The sequence below is a fragment of the Canis lupus genome, chromosome 4 (genome assembly GCF_003254725.2).
Source record: "Canis lupus dingo isolate Sandy chromosome 4, ASM325472v2, whole genome shotgun sequence".
In the NCBI taxonomy this organism is placed as follows: Eukaryota; Metazoa; Chordata; class Mammalia; order Carnivora; family Canidae; genus Canis; species Canis lupus.
The window spans coordinates 59242647-59263447 of NC_064246.1; the positions used below are offsets into that span (position 1 = coordinate 59242647).

The 20801-nt window shown below is 53.0% G+C and overlaps 1 protein-coding gene across 3 annotated transcripts in view; it reads left to right on the forward strand.

Moving 5' to 3' along the window:
* CAMK2A (calcium/calmodulin dependent protein kinase II alpha) overlaps positions 1 to 20801 on the forward strand; it is a 64914-nt gene continuing 44113 nt past the window's right edge. For 2 of the 3 annotated variants that reach the window (XM_025434232.3, XM_049109251.1), the window contains exons 1-2: positions 1 to 241; positions 16420 to 16514. In XM_025434232.3, coding sequence (XP_025290017.1) covers positions 180 to 241; positions 16420 to 16514 — 157 coding nt within the window. In that variant the 5' untranslated portion in view covers positions 1 to 179. The remainder of the gene's footprint in view (positions 242 to 16419; positions 16515 to 20801) is intronic. The other variant, XM_025434233.3, reaches the window with a different exon arrangement.

Here is a 20801-nt window from a genome sequence, read left to right on the forward strand (position 1 = left end):
CGAGGCTGTGAGCAGCCACAGTGCCCTGCTCAGAAGCCCCGGGCTCGTCAGTCAAGCTGGTTCTCGGTTCGCACTCAGCAGCACAGGCAGGCGAGTGGCCCCCGGTTCCGGGAGCAGAGCAGCAGAGCCCCAGTCCTGGTCCTCTGGCCACACGCCTCGCCGGCCCGCCCAGCGCCAGGATGGCCACCATCACCTGCACCCGCTTCACAGAAGAGTATCAGCTCTTCGAGGAACTGGGAAAGTGAGTTGCACCTCAGAGAGTTCTGGAGGGTGCAGGGGGTCAGCGTCACGGGCAGGGGGTGTGCACCTGCGTGCTTCCTGTGCATACACAGGGAGAAGGCTGCATGCATTTGGGGACACTGTGCAGAGTGCCCAGAGCTGGGTGTCGGCATGTTTGCGGGTGCACAGATGTGCCAAGGCCGGCTGGGTGATTGTGCATGTAGGGGTGAAGGGTTGATGGTACCTGCCAGTGTGCACGCATGTATACAAACACATACACACACTCACATCCCTGAGAGCACATGTCTGGGCACACACAGATTTTCAGAAACTCAGGGTTAGAGAAGGATCTTCCCAGTCAGCTGAGTCCAGGGCCAGAACCCCCTGCTGACTTTCTCTTGAGGTGTCCATCTGGCCTTAACTTGGACACCTCTGGTGGGAGAGAGTTCACATCTCCCAGGTAGTTCCTCTTGACTTTAGGCACCCATGGTGTGGGTGCAGAGCAGCCAACTTCTCCTGAAAGCCCATCCCCTCCCTTCTTCCCTCCGTCCCTCCGTCCCTCCCTCCCTCCCTCCCTCCATCCCCCCTTCCCTTCTTCCCTCCCCCCAGCTTCTCTTGGAGAGGGCATCAGTACAGCAGCAGGGGTGAATAAGCGAGGGACTGATGGGGCTTCCTAGGTGTTGAGAGGCAAAGAGGGGCAATCAGGCAAGCTGGGGGGAGCACTGCTATTGCAGGGGCTCATGGTACCTGGCAAAGTTGTCCAACCCCAGAGCTCATGTTATGCCCCTGATGACTGGTGTGGAGAGAAAGGTGGGAGGATGGGGGGACAGAAGAGCCCCTTTGCATAGCCCAGTAGGTTGTGGAGCATCAGGAGAACACTCTGGATGCCCCCAGCTAGGTTTGTGGAGGCTCCAGAGATGGATCAGGGTAGGGGTACAGTTGTGAGGCAGATTTTGCCCCTTGGGCAAAGCGTTTCCAGTGCCCAGGGTGGTCCTTGCTCTAGCAGCAGGGGTGCAGGGGAGAGGGGCCCTGTTAGTAGCTGCCTGTGTGAGGTACGGATATGCACATGCAGGTGTGCATTTTGATGTGTGCTGTGTAGGGACTGACTCTAGGGTACACTTGCGTGCTATGAAAGAGTATGCAAGTTCACGTGTGTGCACCAGGAGGAGGTGCCGGTGTGTGCATCATGTTTAAAGCCTGCAAGTGTGAATATGTGCAAGTGACCCAAGGGGTACCATTGGCCGGATGGCATGGGAGTGAAGGTGTGAATATGCGTCACTGTGTGTACACATGTATGGCAGTTCAGAGCTGTGTGCATGTCAGCAGAAAAATGTGTGTGAGGTCTGGGTATGTGCAAATATGTCTGCGCAAGGATGCCGGAGTGGGACTTGGGCACGATGGTGTTCCTCTAGGGTCTGGCTATGTACATTTGTATGAGGAATGGGGGGGTGCATGCACACAGGAAGGTTTATGTGCATGCGTGTTAAGGCCTGGGCCAAAGGCTCTGGTAGGAGTGTGGGTGTTGAAGGCATGTGTGAGCTCATGCTGGTGTCTGCATATGTGTGGGAGGTGGGCCTGCGGCTGTGTACAGTAGACTGCCTGCACACACACACACACACACACAATCGCATAGCAGGCTACCCTGACACTCACAGGTACACACCAGGTCCCTTGTACAGACACACACTCATGTGCAGACATGTGGTCACTCTTGTCTTCAGACTTTCTGTGTCTCTGAGTGTGTTTTTGTGCTGGGGGCCAGGGTGGGCGGTAGCTGTCTGCTGGAGCGTGCAGGGCCCCTGCTCAGTGGGGTTCCAGTGCCCACTGGAATGCAAGGATTCCCTGGTTAGCTGGGAGCTGCCTTTCAGGGGATGACCAAGGCTCGGTGCTGGGAGGGCTGCGTCACAGAGTGCAGTGAAATGGAGTTGAGATGTGACTCAGGCACTTCAAGTGAAAATAAAAGTGATGTTTTGCCCCAAGAGGAGATGGATATCATGAAGACTGGGTCCTGTGGGGGCGACTTGGTGCAGAGAGCCTTCGCGAACCTTCTCAACCCCACTGCCTGCCAGGACCAGGGCAGGGAAAGAATTCCAGGGGACAGGGGGCCCTGGTGTGACCACGACAGGAAACCGAGGGTGGCAGGCTTGGCCGGTCCATGTCTGATCGATGTCAGACCTCTTCTTTCTAGAACCGTATGGGCTCCTAACCTTTTTTAGGTCGTGTACTCCTCCAGGAATCTGATGAAAGTCGAAGTCTACATCCTCCAGAGAAACTCACAAGCCTACGAAAATGTTGCAGGCAACGTCAGGAGCTTGCAGGACGTTAGGAAGGCAATGGATGGGCCTAGGGTTAAGGATGCTTGTTCTGGAAAGAAGGAGGCCTCATGCTTCTGATGCTGTTAAAAAACACTGACTGGTTAAAAAGGCCAGGGTACTTCGCTGAGCAGCGGGGCTGCTGCTCTGCATGGCAGCTTTAGGCCAGGCGCCCAGTGGAGCAAGTAGGGGCAGCACCCAGCACATGGCCCAGGCTCTGGAGCTCGCCACCCATATCTCTGTGACGCTGGCCAGATGATGGCATCCTTACCCCTGTGGTCTGGAGATAAAATGTGGGGATGAAATAACCTGGCACGCGTGAAGATATGGTGACAAGCCCGGCACACAGTGGGCCTTCAGCAGGAACTGCTGCTGGGATCATAGCTGTCAGAGGGCTAGGCAGGCTGAAGCCTGCAGCTGGGGCCTGCCACATGTTTACCTTTTGTCTGGAGTTGGCCTGGCTTGGGGGAGGAGCCCGACCCGTCTCCTCTTCTGCAGGGAGAAGCCAGGAAGATGCTAGCAGGGCCCAGCCTTCAACTGTGAACCCATAGTCCCTGCCGGCTGGGACACTGCAGTCACCACCCAGAAGCTGAGCCCCCATTCCAAGAGCCTACCTCCAGGGCCGGGCAGTCGGTCCTGCCAAGTTGACAGCGGAGCCTTCGGCCCTCCTTCTGCAGGGCCCTGGGCTGCTCAGCTGGAGAGCAGGGCGTGTGCCTGTCAAGGGCTTCCTGGCATCCTACTCAGTGAGGCCTGGCTTGTGACTGCAGGCCTCCTAGGAACCCAGGGTAGGGCTGGTTATGGATGTAAGAGCAGATGCACTTCTCTCACCTGCTGGGCAGCCAGCTTGGTGGGGTGCGGTCCAGAGTTCGGGCCCTGGACAGGGGCTTCTGGGGGCCCTTGATGCTAAGGGACAAAGGTCCCACTGCAGCATGTGATTCAGGTAAGCCAGGGTCTTGATTCCAGGTCTCCTAGAAGGTTGAAGTGGAACTCAGAGACTAGCTCACTCATTCCTTCCTGACCCCCACCTTCCCTTCTCCCAGGAGATGAGAGAAATAAAGAGCCAGACCTTAGGAGCACAGGAGCGTGTTCGGAGGCAGGCTGCAGTAATGGCAGCTTCGTGGTCAGAGTGGGTCTGGGCAGCTGCGCCAGAGCTCCTGGCACAACCCACCTTCTCCGAAGGCCAGGATGGGAGGGGGGAAGGGGTCAGGTTCCAGGAGGCAGAGAAGGAGGAGGCCTCCTCCAGCCTTTGACATTCTCTGGGCTTTACATCCCACTTCCAGGAGAGGTTAGGGAGGCAGAGAATTGCCCTGCAGCCTGTGTAATCACCGAGTTGTACAGAAAAAGCCTTGGAAGATTTTACTTGAGAGGGGGAGGGAGGGAGGGCGACGGGAGAGAGTGCAGCCCACTCTTTCTCTAGAAACTGGGATCTGAAATGGACTCAAGGGCAGTGTTGAGCTGGGGATGGGGGTTCCAGGGGCCAGCCCAGGGGGCCGAGGGATGGACAAGAGCTGGCTCCGGGGCCTCCTGCCCGCTCTTACCCCCAAGGTGTATATCAAGATCTGGGCCTGGGCTGGGGGACCTGGGGCCCAGAGGCTGCTCCCCACACTGAGGTCCCAGGGTCCCAGGTGCTTTGGTTTTCTCATGGGATACAAGCTCTAACATCTGTCAAATGTGTTCAGCAATCCCATCCTTCTCTGGCTGAGCTGTCAGGAGACTCAGTGGGGTAATGTTGGGGAGCAAGAACACCTGGGCACCCATGTACCACCCAACGACGAGGGTGTGCTTTCATTTTGCTTCTAGTAGACTCTCACATTCACAGAGCTTTGTGGCCATTGGGGCACCTCTCCATTCATTAGCTCTGAAGGGGGCAGAGAGCTTACTTGCCATCTGATAGAGGAGCAGGCTGAGGCTTGAGAAGGTGGAAGGGTCTGGGTGCAGGTGTCCAGCACCCTGTATATGCGGGAGATAGCTCCTGAGAGGGACCCCTCTTGCTGCTGTGTCTGAGGAACGCTACTAGGGAAGAGGGGTCCATGGCCTTGTGGATAAGAGGATGCTGAGCTGAGGCTTATTTTCTAATCATGACTCTGCCTCTAATTGACTGGGCCACCCTGTGAGGATCCCAACTTTACCACCTGTGAAATGGGGATGAGAATAACTCTGCAGATGCCAAAATGCCCCACTAGAGGTGCTACCCTTTAGACTCCCAGAACATCAGAACTGGAAGGACCAATACACTGTCTATTTATAACCTGGATGGTGAAACCAACACCCAGAGAAAAATAGCCCCAGGCCAGAGGGAGAGGTTGTTAAAGTCGAGGTAGGGGACCAGATCACATGCAGGGGCCAAAGGCCAAGGATGGGAAGTCGGGGCATTGGGGGGGGGTAGGTCTTCAAGGTGGGGTGGGGGTGGGGTGGCAGGAACAGGGAAGGGGACAGACTCTCCTTCCTCCCCCTCCAAGCCATCCAAGCGAGCGGCAGGCACGCACATGTTCTGGTGCATGCCGCAGCCCTCCACCCCCGCACAGCCACCCCCACACAGGCTGAGACACACTGACACTCTGCTGAGCATCCCTCCTGCCCGCCTGCCTCCCTGCACAAGCACACAGTGACACTGCTGCCAGCAGCCCTGCAGTCCGAGGACCTGGCCTTCTCAGGAGGCAAGGGCAGAGCCTTGGGATGCAATGCCCGCATCCTGTTACACACACACACACACACACACACACACACTGGCTCCCACACACAGGGCATCCAGCACAAGTCTACCCCCCAGTACAGGGAAAGCAAAATGATGCTGACTGGGCTTCTGCATGTTCCTCAGAGTGGGAACAGCACAGGACATGCTCCCCAACCCTGCCTTTCCCTCTTTCTGTGCGGGTCCCTGTGGCACAGTCCACCCTCTCCTGCATGCATGCTGCCCTTCTGAGCTCCTCTGACACCCCAGGCCAGGCTGGCACAGCCCCCAGAGCAAGCCCCCCACCCTGCTGAGGCCCAGCCCAGGCCCTCCAGGTCCTCGCAGGGTGTGACTGCCCCCAAGGCATCTGTGCCAGAAATGGTTGAAGGCCTCTGGGTCACGTAAAAGGAGAAACATGTCTGTGACTCTGGCATCTATGCAACAAGTATTTCCTGAGCCCACTCTCTGCTTCCAGCCCTGGGCCATGCCCAGGAGGTGCCACAGGCAAGATTTATGTAGTCTCTGCCCCTTGGGGCTCATAGCCTAGTGGGAAGCGGACATTAATTAAATCACTTCAGGCGTGGAGCCCATCATGGGGCTTGAACTCACAACCCTGAGATCAAGACCTGAGCTAAGGGGCATCTGGCTGGCTCAGTGGTTGAGCATCTGCCTTTGGTTCAGGTCGTGATCCCAGGATCCTGGGATCAGGTCCAGCATCAGGCTCCCCACGAGGAGTCTGCTTCTCTCTCTGCCTATGTCTCTGCCTCTCTCTGTGTGTCTCTCCTGAATAAATAAATAAAATATTAAAAAAAAAAAGACCTGAGCTGAGATCAGGAGCTGGACGCTTGGCCCACTGAGCCACCCAGGTGCCCCCAGAAGTATGTATGTATGTATTTATTTATTTATATTTTTAAAGATTTTATTTATTTATTCATGAGAGACAAACACAGAGAGAGGCAGACACAGGCAGAGGGAGAAGCAGGTCCCATGCAGGGAGCCCGACATGGGACTCAATCCTTGGTCTCCAGGAACAGGCCCTGGGCTGAAGGCAGGTGCTAAACCACTGAGCCACCCAGGCTGCCGGAAGTTATTATTTAAATGCTAGATAAGGACTATGAGCACAATCACGGAGCTATGAGATGCAGAGACCACAACTAGGTATCAGGGAAGGCTCTCCTGAGGAGGTGACACCGGGGAGCTGGAGGTTGAATCAGAATGAACGAGAAGGGAGAGGGTGGAAGAGTGTTCCTCGGAATGGGAACAGCAAAGGCAAAGGCTCTGAGGTGTGTAGTTTGATGGAGCACATCTGCCCTGGGGAAGCTGGGGGTCCTACTCTTTTTAGGCTTCTTCAGCCTGCCCCCAACTTTTGGATGCTTAGGGCCTAGAAGGAATTCTAAAAACTGTTTCTAGATCAACTCTAAGAGGGGGCCAGGCAGGGTGGTAAAGTTCTGGGAGCCAAGTCAAGTAAAGAAAACTGAGGAGCTGAGGACTCGAGTGGGAAGAAGGGACCCCGCGGAGTGGGGTGGAGGGTGTCCTCTTCCCTCCTCTCCGCAGGCATGTCCTGAGCAGAGCCAAAAGTGTATAGAGGACCACGGAGGCGGAGTTCAGCTCTGCACAGGCAGGACTTCCGAATTATCAGAAGGGCTCCCCTTCCACCGCCGCCCCCCTTCCCAGCTGGACAGGCCTCGGGAGGTAGGAAGCGCTCTGACAGCAGGCGTGCGCCCGCTCAAGTCCTCCCTCACCCCATCTTCCTCCTGCCCTCGCCGGTGCGATGCCGTAAGCGTGAAGTGGGAGATGGTTTAGGGGCCAGAATATCCTGTCTCACGGAGAACATTGGAGTGAAGGGTGCTCTTCTGTCTTACGGATGGAGAACTCAGGCCCAAGAGGGCCAGGGCCTGCCCGAAGTCACACAAGCCAATGACACGCAAGAATAGGGCACTCTAGCCGCTTTCCAGTCTGGTGCTTGGCCCTCTTATGCCCTTGGAGCTTCTCTCTCTGGGCCTCTGAAAGCCCTCAGGGCGTGCAGGTGCATGGAGCCCGGGAAGAAAGCAGACCCTCCGTGTCCCCCCTGCTCTGTCTCCTCCGGTCCTGTGTCCAAGGTCTTTGAAGGTTTTCCAATTTCCCTTTTTGTAACCCATTCAAGAAAACCTGTGCGCAGCCAAAACAAGAAATATGTTGGGACTTCTGTTGGTTCAATGTTCCCTGCAGCAAACAGAATCTTCCGGTTCCCAGGCCTTCTGTGTCCCCCACGAGACTTCTGCTGGGTTGGCATAGGGCAGGCCTGTGGGGTGGAGGACAGCTCAAAGACACTGAGTCCCCGCAGCATCTTCTCGAGCCTGGCAGTGGGTGGCTGCAGCCGGGGATGGGAGGAGGGAGATGTATGGTTACAGTAATAAGGCCCTAGAATTTTCTGGCTGTAAAACGTTGTAGTTTGTGGAGTTCTGGGCAGTAGTGCTGTGGTGAACTGGGAAGAAAAGAGAAAAAAACAAACCAATGGGGTCTCTAGCTCCCACAGTCTCTATGTCCTCTGATTTACTTGCCATTTGGGGACCTGCATAGCTATGTTTTGTTTGTTATTTTAAAAGGGCATTGCGGGCAGCCCGGGTGGCTCAGCGGTTTAGCGCCTGCCTTCGGCCCAGGTTGTGATCCTGGAGGCTCAGGATCGAGTCCCGTGTCAGGCTTCCTGCATGGGGCCTGCTTCTCTCTCTGCTTGTGTCTCTGCCTCTCTCTCTCTGTGTCTCTCATGAATAAATAAATAAAATTTAAAAAAAAATAAAAGGGCATTGCGGCTTGAAAAGAAATACATAAGAAGAAAGAGCGGGTTTAAAAATGAGCCACAGTTGATTTCGCAGATGGGCAAACTTAGGCCAACCAGGTGAAGGGATTTGCTCAAAGCCCTGGAAGGTGGATGCTGTGGAAACAGGATATCCCTTTTGTTTCTCAGCAAATCTGACTCCAGCTTTTTAACTATTCTGGAAATCTAGGAGCCCTCAGAGAATCTCATAGGACCCACAGGCACTTTCCCCCCGAAAAACGCATACTCAACGACAACCTACATAATGTGTATCTTATTTCCCACAGACCCCTCTGGCCCTAAAGCCTATCTGTGGATCCCAGGTGAGGGCCCCCTCTGATCTGAGAGTATGGGTACTGGAGAGAGCAATGGACAATGAGTTGGGAGTCCTGGGTTCAGGGTCTTGGCCTATTTCTTCATCTGTGAAATGGGGAAAGGGTGGACCTCAATGGGAAGATCTTACTGGGCATAGGAGCTCCTCATGCAGCCACACGTAGCCCACACCCTGGCCCCTCGGTGGAGCTGCTCTGGGGGCCAGCCCAGAGCATTCTGACTCCTTCTGCTCTGGCTTCCTTACCCCTAGGCCTTGCTCTCTGCTGAGTAATCAGATCAGCTAACCTGGGCTGTGACTTTCTGACCATCAAGAGGTTCAGGATGCTAATCCTCTCACAGATAACAGGTCTGCCTGCATTCACCAGGAACTTTCTAGAATCACCCCAGCTCATCTCAGAGAGGTAGAATGCTTAGGTATCTTAATCGAGAGTGGGGAGACTTTCCTGAGGAGACTGGACTTTGATTATGAGCTGCCTGCCATGTAGCATCCAGGCAAGATGGTGAGTGGCTAGAAACTCAAGACTGGGAAAAAAAATTGAAAAAGAAACTTAGGACTGGAATTCTGGAGAGAGAAAGGGCTGTAGAGAAGCAGATTTCAATCTTACGTGATGGTCCGTGGCTTTTACCATTTGCAGGGGCAGTGGGATCACAGAAACCTTTGTGAAGCTGATGGAAAATATGCATCCTCTGCCCAAAATAATGCACAGACATAGAATCATTTCATTTAAATTTTAGGTGTGTTCGTGACCACCCAGAGCCTCCCCGGGGATTCCCAGCTGACGCCCAGGTGGTGGGGATGGAGGGAAGTGGTAAGAGGGCAGTGGAGAGAGAACGGGGAGCAGTGATTGGCGGGAGAGGAGGTAGGGAAAGCAAGGCAGGGTGCCAGGGAGAGTGCAGCCACCTAGAAATGAAAGGGAGGACAGGCTTCAAAGTCTGAGGTCCGTGGGGCCGGTTGCTGCCTGGTGTGGGGCTGGCAAAGTGGATCAGGCCCGTTGGGGCTGCAGGGGTTGGGGGGGGGCATGGGGTGGGCAGGCCTGGCACAGCTTCTTCCAGGGAGCCCGGGGGTGGGCACCAGATTGTGGTGGGTTCATGGAGCGTGGGAGGTGGAAAGAGGAGGCAGCAGATATCGGACACTTCTTCTGGAAGTTTGGCAGCAAAGAGGGAGGAGGGAAGTGGACCAAGCTGCTGGGTTGAGAGAAAGGTTCTTGGTTTTTAATTTTAAAAACTGGGGGGAGCAGGATGTTTTTTTTTGTTTGTTCAGAATAAGGGAGACCTGTGTGTGTGTGAGGAAGCGGCCAGTGAAGAGAAGACCCTAATAATCGTCAGAACCCCGGACAATCAGATCCTTAAGGAGTCCAGAGTGGAGGGGGGTGGGCTTGGTGACTGTGCTGTCTCCAGAAGGCCCCCATAAACAGTCTTCCATCTGCTGAGACCCAGGGGTCTGCCCTGGGCTCTGGGCAGCTCAGAGTAAAGGTGAGGAGGTTTACTTTAGAGGAAATTGGCCAGAGGCAGTCTTGGGTAGCAGGAAACTCTTCCCATCCCTGTGCAGGAGACACTTCTCCCAAATGGCCCAGGAGGAAGTGTGGCTGCGGGTCCTCATCCCCATCTTTCAAATGAGGGGCCAGAGAATAAGCAAGCTGGTGGCCAAGCTGGGTGAGGACCCAGGTCTTCCAACTCCCCCATCGGATGCTCCAGTGCTCACCTGGCTTCCATGTCAGCATCTTGGGCTGTTTGGGCCAGAGAGAGTGGTGAGCCCCCTTGCGGGCTGACAGCCAGCAACTCCCAGGACACCGGGACTGCCAGGCAGCCAGAAAGCAATTTCCCAGTGTGAATCTGCTTTTCACGGCCCATTAGCACGTTCCCACATCCTCAGCCGTGCTGGACCCACCCTCCCCATGCCCTCTCCATCTGTCTGCTGGAGGGCAGGGTGGGGCCTCCGTGCCTGCAAGTGCCCACACATAGGGGAGCGGCCCCTTCCCCTCCTCACCGCGGCCCCCCCACCTCCTCCCCTGGCTTTCCTCTTCCCCGAGCTTGGCAAACAAGGTCCATTTTGTTTCTGATGATGCCAGCTGTTCTCATCACTTCGTAGATAATGATGCCTATAAAAGGCGTTGTTTCTTGAGCATTTACTAGACTCCGGGGACTGTGCTAAACCCATTGCATACCTTATTATATCTCATTGAATCCCTGAAACAACTGCACAGGGTGGGTACTATGCTGATTTACATTTTACAGGCTTATGAAGGTTAAGTAGCTTGCCAGTAAGTGGCTGCACCACGATCTGAACTCTGGGGGGGCCCTGTTCTTATCCTCACAGAGCTTCACTACCCAGTATGGTGGTTACCGGCCACATACGGCTGCTCAAATGAAATAAAGTCAAAAATTCAGTTCTTCAGTCCTACTAGCCATATTTCAATTGCTCCATAACTATATGAAGCTAGTGGCTGCCACACTGAGCAACACAGATTATTTCCACCATCACAGAATGTCCTGGTATAGAATATTACAGATGGAAAAGGGGTCTGTACTATTTAGCCTCATTCCCACCCGCATCCCCATGTTGTGGAGAAAGAAAGCAAGGCCCATGCGACATCCCAGCAAGGGCTGGGGGCTGAGATTTTGGTCCTCCAGTGTCTGTCTATCTCACACACACACCCTTCCCTACCCACACTCCGTGACCTGCTTGCTGACGTGGATAGATATTTCATACCCAGGGTGATGCACCTGTGCCTTGCCACACCCAGAGCCTCATGGAATCACATACGCAGGGCACTGACTGGGCCGCTCACGCACAGCCATGGGCAGACATGCCTTCCTGACCGCTTGGAACCCAGGAACACCTTCGTAGACCCTCCCAGAACCCATCCAGGGACACTCACACTGGGTTCCCACATGCAGACCTCATCCCTTTCTCTCAGGACCACTCCTTCTCCGCACCCCGTCAGTCCCTTCCACCCTGAGCTCCCTACGTTGCTCTCCTCTCCTCTCTGCCTTGTGCTGTCTCCAAACTCCTGCCTGGTCACCTGCAGGCCACCTGGTCATCTCAGGGCTGTGGGAAGGTTAGGCTGGATTTTTTTGTTGTTGGCCAAGGCTGCTAGGCTGTGGCCACTTGCTCATGCAGGATGGTAATACAGAAATAGGCCTTTTTAAAGCAAAAGCTACAAGAGAGAGGAGGTTAGTCTCATTTCTGCTGCAGATTCTCCTCTGCCCCTGGCCCCATCCCCCTGACCCCCAGCACTATGGCAGGCAGAGATGAACCTCCCCACTTGTGGATGGAGACCTGAGGCTGCGTAGGTAGAAAGAGGGGCTCCCCGACCTGGGTCTTTTGCTCACCCCATGTTCTATGTACCTGGCACTGTGGGCAGTGTTTCGCTTGTGTTACTTCCCTTGATCTCCCCAGCAAACCCAGGAGGAAGATGCTATTATTGCCCCCATTTTGCAGAAGGAAACAGAGGTGAAGTGTCAAGTTCAGTATCACAGTTGAGGATGTCACAATCAGACTACAGAGCTTTGTGAGCCCAGAAACCCCTGATCTTGAGGGTCACACTTTCCTGCCTTTGGTGAAGTCAGAAGAACAAGTGCAGGGGACCTGGATCCTCTTCACAGACCCACTAGGAGTATTCCTGTTTGCTTGAAGCCTCAGTTTCCCCATCTGTTAAATGGGGATCCTAGTTCCAGCTCTGCAGTGCTGCAGTGGTCGAGAAGGAGCTTCTCCTTCTCCTTAATGGTGCCCATTTAAAAGGAGGATACATTCTGGGTACCTGAGAGGCTGGTGCCCTCTGGATCAGTAGCTCTGAACTGGTTTTGATAAACTCCTCCCTCTGAGCAGCTGCTAAAAGCTATGCATCCTTGCCCCAGAAAAAAATGCACATACCTACTCTCAGAGGCACAGGATGTCCTTCAGTGGGTACATGGCCCCTGGAGCTTCCCTCCCCATGATAGAACCTAGTTAGAACCTCTAGTTAGGGGTGCCTGGGGGGCTCAGTCAGTGAAGCATCTTCCTTCAGCTCAGGTCATTATCTCAGGGTCCTGGGATCGAGTTCTGCATCAGGCTCCCCGTGGGAGCCTCTGGCTATGTCTCTGCCTCTCTGTCTCTCATGAATAAATAAATAAAATCTTTTTAAAAAGGGACTCCTAGTTAGAAGCTAAGATTTATACAAAAGCTTGGCATTGTGTTCCGAGAAGGAAGTTTAGCAAATGAGCCTTCTCTTGTTTTATAGATGTGGCTCTTAGGTCCTCAGCTCCTTGGGCAGAGCCCAGGTTCATGGGGCTGTCAGGCGTCCCTGCATAGAGTGTCGTGTGACAGCACCGTCAGTGCTGATGTCAGGGCATCTAGCAGGTCTTCCCCAGAGGGCGAGCGGGAAGGAAACAATCATCTGGACCGTGTGTTAAACAAAAATACAGATCACTTGTGCCCCTGCCCAGAGGTTCTGGTTTGGTTAAGTCTGGGTAGGGCCCTGGCATGTGTGTGTGTGTGTGTGTTTTTTTTTTTTTTTTTAATATCCCCACAGGGATTCCAAAGCAGCTGGTTTGATAACCATTGGTCTAAGATCTTTGCTTGGAATGGAATTATTTTACTTCATTATTTACTTTTTACTTAGAATTTGTTTCTTTAGTGGAAAAATTATATCCATTCCTCCTTCGCTGCCTTCCTCCCACCACCCCTACATCCCTCCATCCCACGTTAATTGAACTCCAGCTCTGGACCAAACATGGGCTAGCTGCTGGGGAGTGAGGCAAGACCCAGCCTCTGCTCTCAGGAGCTTACAGCGCCTCTCCTTCCAGGCTCCTGCTCTCACAGGAGCTCTCCAACCTTTCCCAGAAGGGGCCACTTCAAATGCTCTCTCCCCTGGGCCCTTTGGGAATCATGGCCTCCAGCTGGGCAGGGACCTGAAGGCCTTCGGGTCCATCCCCCTATCTGGGTGCGGTGGGCACCTTTGAGAGATGGGTTGTAGGGCAGCCTGGGTGGCTCAGTGGTTTAGCGCCGCCTTCAGCCCAGGGCCTGATCCTAGAGGCTCAGGATCGAATCCCACATCGGGCTCTCTGCATGGAGCCTGCCTCTCCCTCTGCCTGTGTCTCTGCCCATCTCTCTCTCTGTGTGTGTATCTCATGAATGAGTAGGTGAAATATTAAAAAAAAAAGAGAGAGAGAGAGAGAGAGAGAGAGAGAGAGACCGGTTATGCCCTACCTTCTTCAGATTCCTGTTCCTATTCCCAACACCCTGTTGTAAAATCCACTCCCCTGTGTCATTATGTTTCTCACTGTGAACTCAATCTGCTTCTTGCTTCTACAAGTAACATTCATGGAGGCCCTATTGGTTGGTAGCAGACATTGGGCACCGGGGCACAGGGCTGTGGAGAAGAAAGTCAAAGTCCTGGCCCCGCAGGAACTTACCGTCAGGTGGAGGGACAAACAGGACGAGAGATCCCAAAGGATCTTGGGCTAGGTGGGGAAGGGTGGAGATGGGGAAGGGTGGAGTGCTCTGGGAGCACTGGTGAGGGAGTCCTTAACAGGGAGGCTCCTCTGGGAGGGAGACTCAGGTCTTGCTGCTTTCCTGGGGCATGTGGGGTGGGGGAAGGACAGCAAGGGTGCACACCCCAGGGAATGTCCATTGCTGTGTGAGGCTATCCACTTGCCCAGGAATTCTAGTGCCAGTGGATAGTCTAATGCTTTCTAGTGCTTTCTGACATTTCCTGGTCTCATGCACCCACCTGGCTCTTTCTTCCTCATCCCTCTCCAGTTTTCCATCTGCTCCATTCATGATGCTCAGACACGAAATGAGGGACACCATGCCAGGGTGTGTGCAGAGAGGGCATCTGTGCCAGCCTTCAGGCTTCCTGGGCTTGCACCCACCCTCGTGCTCAGGATAGGGGATCAAAGTTTGGAGGATGTGATGAGGCATGGCCGTGTCAGGAACCCAGATGTGGCAGGCTCCCCTGGTGGGGGAGTGCAAATACTGAGTTCGGCCTGGCCCTGCCCGTGGCTAGCTATGTAAGCCGTCTACACTAAGCTACAGTGGAGCTCAGAGTCTTGAGCTCCACTCCTGACTTAAGGAATCAGAATCAGTGTTTTAATAAGACACCCTGGTGACTCATATACACATTAAAATTGAGGAAACCTGCCCACACACTTGCTTCTTGCCGTTAGTCTGCGGTTAGGGTGCTAATGGCAGTGACTACAGTCAGTGTCCAACTCTGTAGGGGCCTCCTCTGTGATATGAAGTAGTTGCACCAGATGACCTTTGAGGTAGGAGGTATGGCATAGTTCTGAGATGTGAGATCTCACCCTCACACTTGGTTTTCTGACGAGACACTATGGTCAAATTGTTTTGTTTTGTTTTGTTTTAGAATAAGATGCCAGTATTTAAAAATTGGGAAATTTCACATAAGTAGCCAGACTTCAGGCTTTATTGAAAAATTGAACAATCTGGGAAGCCTGGGTGGCTCAACTGGTTAAGTGGCTGCCTCTGGTTCAGATCGTGGTCTTCGGGTCCTGGGATCCAGCCCAACATTGAGCCCCACCTCAGGCCCCCTGCTCAGCAGGGAGTCTGCTTCTCCCTTTGCCTCTCACTCCACTCACTCATGCTCTCTCTCTCTCTCTCAAATAAATAAAATCTTTTAAAAAAAGAAAAATTGAATAATCTGGGAAGTGGGCCACATTCCACATGGCAATAATCAATGTACCCATGTAAGCACTGAAACTCACAGTCCTCGCCCCAAATTTTTTTCCAACCACCAATACTTTGAGTCCCAGGAGCCTCTTAAAACATGTGAAAAGATGCTCGGCCTCAGTAGGAGAATTACGATCAAGCATACACTGAGTCACCATTTCCCACCTGTCTCTCTAGCAAAGATAAGAAAGTTTGATAACACACCTTGGACAGGGGAGAGGTGGTCCCTTCACATATTAGGGAAAGTCAGTTGGTACAATCTCTAAGATGGATAATCTCCCAACATCTATCAAAATTACCAATAACACCTACCCTTTGACCTAATAATACAGTTCTTGAAGTTTATCCACAGACACATGCACGCATGGGCAACGTAATTCTAATGCACACATGTAAGATCAGTCATTGCAGTACTTTTTGTAATATGGACTGAACTAACCTAATTGCTCATCGATAGGGGACTGGTGAGGTAAATTATAGGACATCAAATAATGAGGAGCTTTTCATATTACAGTATGGAAGGAGTACCGGCAAAATATTTCCTGAAAAAAGGAGGGTGCAGAACAGCATGCAAAGTGCCATACCTGTTGTGTGGGGGAGAGTATTTGTGGAAAGATGCTCATGGACCTGATAATGCCGTCTGTCCCTGGGGACAGGACCTTGGAGACTAGGGTACAGGGGTGAGAGGGAGACTTCTTACTATCTACATTTTTGTATCTTTTGAACTCTGAACCATGTTGATGTGTTACCTACTCAAAGAATGGAAAACTAAAATCTTTCAGAGACCTGGATTCTGTGATTCTGACACTACGTAATTCTGATGTTTTATTTTTATTTTTTTTAATATTTATGTTTTATTTTATTTTTTAAAAAAGAATAGGCACCTTTTGTTCACTAGAAAGTTTGTGAGAAGTGCCCAGTGCCCTCATTGCCCTCTGTTCAGGAATAAACAGAGGGATAACACACACTCTTTTCTAGATTTCACCACATTTTGTGCAAGGCATGGCATAACTGACTTTGAAGAGTTTTTTTTTTCTCATAAAATGCGTTCTTTTGGCAATAAGAAACTTAAATGTAAGAATAAAGACTAACTGGTCAAAGCAGAACACTGTGTACAGTGGAATATAAGTGAAAATGGGTAGAAGATTCTGATGTTTTAGAACTTGGTGAGCCCAACTTATTACAACCCTGGGAGGCTCATCTCATGAGGCCAAGGCCCTCGTAATCTGCTAGCAGGGGTTTTCCTGGGTCTCCAGCCCTGCCCTGTCCCAGAGTCAGGCCACAGCAGCCCTTGGGAGCTTAAGCAGCCCTGCAGGAGGGTTCCCTAGCTAGCATGGTACAGATGCATGAACTTTGGCATGTCCTAGCAATGCTTCCCTTGGACGCTTCCTTACTTCCTTTGCCTTCTCTGTCCTCCTAGGGGAGCCTTCTCAGTGGTACGCAGGTGTGTGAAGGTGCTGGCTGGCCAGGAGTATGCTGCTAAGATCATCAACACCAAAAAGCTCTCAGCCAGAGGTAGGTGGCAGATCCATGCCGTGCCCACCCTCTGGGGCACTTCTTCCCTCTACGCCTTGGTTTAGAACGAACCGGGACCTGGGTTTGTCCCCAGGTGATGCTGCAGTGGAGAGATCATTCTTCCTGTGGGTATTATGAGAACAGATCCCTCCATTTTCCTTCCTTGGGGGATCTAGGCAGGAGGTCACAGCCTCTCAGGCCAGGCTCGCTCTCTCTCCCACTCAGGTGAAGGGTAAGGTGCCAGGTGGGACTCCTTTCCCTGCTCTTCTGCCACTTGCTTCCTTTCTCATCTCCATACCTGTGCACCCACCATTCCCTTACCTGGCTCTTTACAAGGCTGGCCCTTTCTCAACCTCCGGGTCTCAGCTCAATGTCACATTCTTTGAGAGATTTCCTTGATCCCTAAATCTGAGGGTGTCTCCCTCATTGTATATCTGTCATTACTGTTTACCTTATCTGTGGCTTTACCCCAACCTGGACTTATCCCACTTACTGGCTTGGTCCCGTATTTAACATGCATCTTGAAGATAAGCTCCAAGATGGTGAGGATAGGTCTCATTCCCTGTTATACCCAGTACCTAGGACAGCACCTAACACATCTCAGCACTCTATCACTGTCCAGTAACTCCAGGTACGTTCTGTTTCAGCCACCCCAGTCTGCTGTCTCATCCCTAAATATTCCCTAGAACAGTGGCTCCCAAACCCATCCGCACCCTGGAACCCCTGGAGAGCTTCAAGAACTCCTGATGCCTGGGCCCCACCCCTGGAAGTGGTGACTTAGTCAGTGTGGGGTGTGACCTGGGTTTGGGAAAAATCTCCAGGTAATTCCAGTTTGGAAGTTGTAATAAGACCAGCAGTGTCAGCATCATCAGGGGATTGTTATAAATGCAAATTCTTGTTGGCAGACTTAAGGAATCAGGATCTGCATTTTAATAAGATACCCTGGTGATCTGGGCGGTTATTGGAACTTGGAAAGCCTGCCCAGGAGCCTTCTTGCCCTTGGCATGTGGTTAGAGCAGTAATGATAGTAACCACGGTCAGTGAGTTGGGGAAGGTTATCTTCAAAAATCCAATCCCGGCTCTGAAGAGTGTCTAAGCTGCCTCGGGGACCCCCTGGGGTGGAGGAAATCCTGCCGGTTTAGGGTCAGCATGGGAGACGTCACATGCAGGGATGGCATAGTGTCCAGGTGTTTACCTGGCACAGGAGGCAGCTGTGTCTGAGCTGGGGCGCAGCAGGTATGGGGTTCACAGAGGCTGGTACAGGATGTTCACACGGTCCCCCGCAGGCCTCCCAGCAGGCCCCGTGTTGGACAGCGTTGCTGCCTTTCATCTCGCTGGCTCAGTGTTTCTGGGAGCCCAGCGCTTCCTCGTAGCTACTGAACTCCCCCATAAGCAGCCAGTGTCCTACAGGGAGAAGAGGCTAGGTGTGTGGAGGGTGGTTCTCTGGGGGCCTGGGGCCGCGATGGCACCCGTTCAGCATGAAAGCTGGTGCAGAAGGACGACACCTGTGGAAAAGTCTGGAGCCTGAGCCAGAAGCAGGCAGGGAGCCAGGGTGGGTAGGGAGGCCGCAGGAGCTCTGCCTTAGGTCCAGATGCTGGGATTTGCCCTGCTTACTGTGTGACGAGTGGCAGTCTGGAGCCTTCTCTGCTTTATGTCTCTAGCGATCAAAGGAGATGTCCCAACCGCTGTGATACAGATGGGGCAAGATGAGAGCCACAACTTGGGGTGACTGGTTGAGGTTGCTTCAAAATGAGGGAGGGTCAGGAGCCAAGGTCCTCCCTGGATGCTGGAGCTCTTGGGCCAGTTCTCTGAACTCTCAGAGCAAACCCACCCCCCACCTGCCTCATATTCTCTCTGTCTCTCTCTGTCTCTGTCTCTGTCTCTGTCTCTGTCTCTCTCTCTCTCTCTCTCTCTCACACACACACACACACACACACACACACACACTGATAGAAAGAGAGATGTATAAGGGGGACAATGGAAGGGGCATTGCCTCTTTTCTGGAAGGTGATTAAGCTTTCCTCGGGCAGTATAGACTGGGCCGTGCCAGGAGGAAATCACCAAGTCCTCTGTCTTCGGCAATTTGTAGAGGCTTTGACATCCTTCAAGAGAGGTGGCTCAGGCCTAGGTGAGTGTCAAGGGTGGGAGTGGGGAGGTTCTCAGGGGAACCTTCTCAAAGAAGTCTGCCAACTGCCAACGCTTTTCCCCTCAGCGGGAGAGGAGGAGCAGAGCTGCTTTTAGCAGGTTTCTTTGTTTGCCACTCATGGTGCCTGGGGTGGGGAGCACTTTGATGCTGAATATTTGGCAACATACCCTAAGCCTCTCCTGCTGGCACTCCCGGTGACTCTGGCGGCTCCCAGTGGGGGCCTGGCCCACCCAGGGTGTCAGTCCTCCCCTCACACCAGGGAGCTGTGGCTCCCCTCCCCAACCCGGGTCAGCCTCTTCTTTGGCTGAGTGGCTCCCCAACCCAAGAGATTTTTTGGCATGTATTTTAAAACTACTCTTTTTAAATAAAAGGCTCATAGTACACACAATTCCAAGAAGTCAAAGGCATGGGATGGAAAGTAAAAATTTTGCCTGTCTCAAGCCCTGCCAAATCCCCTCAAGGAGCCTTAAAAAAAAATGCAGCTGCCTTACTTCCACCCTGGAGGGTTGGAGTCAATAGGTGAGGCCAAGCTCCTGCATTTAAAAAATCCCATCAGCGGTTATGATAGCTAGTCCAAGCTCAGGGATAACTCCCTGCCAGGGGCTCTGTAGGCTTCCTAGCCAGATCCTCACCCAGCACACAAAGATCATTAACATTTTAGGGATGGCTGGGCACGTGGATGTGAATGGTGCAGCCAGGAGCAAGTCACAGGGGGTACAGAGGCCTCCATGGTACCCACCGTCCACCCGAGTGCTGAGGGGTCACTTCCTCAGCTCCCAGGCAACCAGTCCCAGGACGTGGGCTGAGAAGCGTCGCATGAGCTCCTTCAGGCTGCCCCTGAGCTTCAGGTCCATGCTGTGAAGGGGGCAGGGAGACAGATCCTTCCCATCTTCCTCATCTTACTCCCTACCCCTGCCTGGCACTCTTGGCCCTTGGGATTATTTCTCCAACCTCCCAGGATCAGGAGCCCTGTTGAGGCCTTCTAGAGGATGGGGACATTTCCTCTTCCAAGACTTGAAGGTTTGTTTCTTCCCCTGGTTACTCTGCCTCTGGCCAGAGCCCCACTGCCCATCTGCCCGCTGGAGGGCTCCCCATGCAACCTCCCCCTGCCCCTGCCCTGCAGGCAGAGCCTTCCAGGCTGTCCAATGGCACTTCCCTCATGCTCTACTCTGTCTTGCCCTGCCCTGTTGGCACTCTCTGGCCCTAGGAGCCTCACTCCGAACCTTACTTTCACTCGCCTTTGACTGCCAAGCTCTTGGGCCCGCCCCCAAGGAGGAGGGACAAGGTTCACATGGTACCATAGTGGACATCAGGGCAATCCTCCCAGGTACCTGGGCAGGAGGCATCCGTCAGGCCTTTCACCGTTGTGGGACTATATTGAGCTGAATTGATTGCTTCATCAATTAATTATGAGAATGGAAGGCAATATAGGATAGCATTTATGAACATGGGTTGAAATCCCAGCTCTGCCATTGCTTAGTGATGGAACTTTGGACAAGCTGCTTAGAGCCTCTGGGCCCTGGGGTATGGCAGTGACTGACAGACAAGGTCCTGCTCTCATTGCACCTGTTCTGTAGGGAGGAAGACTGTAAAGAACATTAAACGTATACATAAGCTGGGTAACTTTAGGTAGCAATGAGGTACCACACAGGGTAGTGGGGAAGTGATGGGGCCAGAGAGACACTTAGATAAGACAGCCAGGGGAGCTCTCTGAGGAGGTGATGTTGTGTTGGATCTGCCTGAGGAGAAGGAGGCAGCCATGAGAAGACCCAGGAGAAGAGCATTCTAGACAAAAGGCCCAGCAAGTGCAAAGGGCCTGAGGTGGAAAGGGACTTGGTGTGCCTATGGCCAGAAAGATGGCCACTGTGGCTGAATCTCCAAGGCCAAGATGAGGCAGGTCCAGCTGGTTCTGGCTGGCTGTGGTGAGGAGTTTGGATTTCAAGTACATTGGGGAGTTTGATGCTGAGGAGTGACAGTATCTAATTCACATTTTAATAAGATGTCTTTGGCTGCAGAAGACTATTGGCTGGAGTCAGGGGAGCATCTAGGAGTAGTTCCTCAGAGCTCTGAGTTTTTATTTTTTAGAGATTTATTTATTATTTGAGAGAGACAGCTGGGAAGGGAGAGGGAGAGAGAGAGAA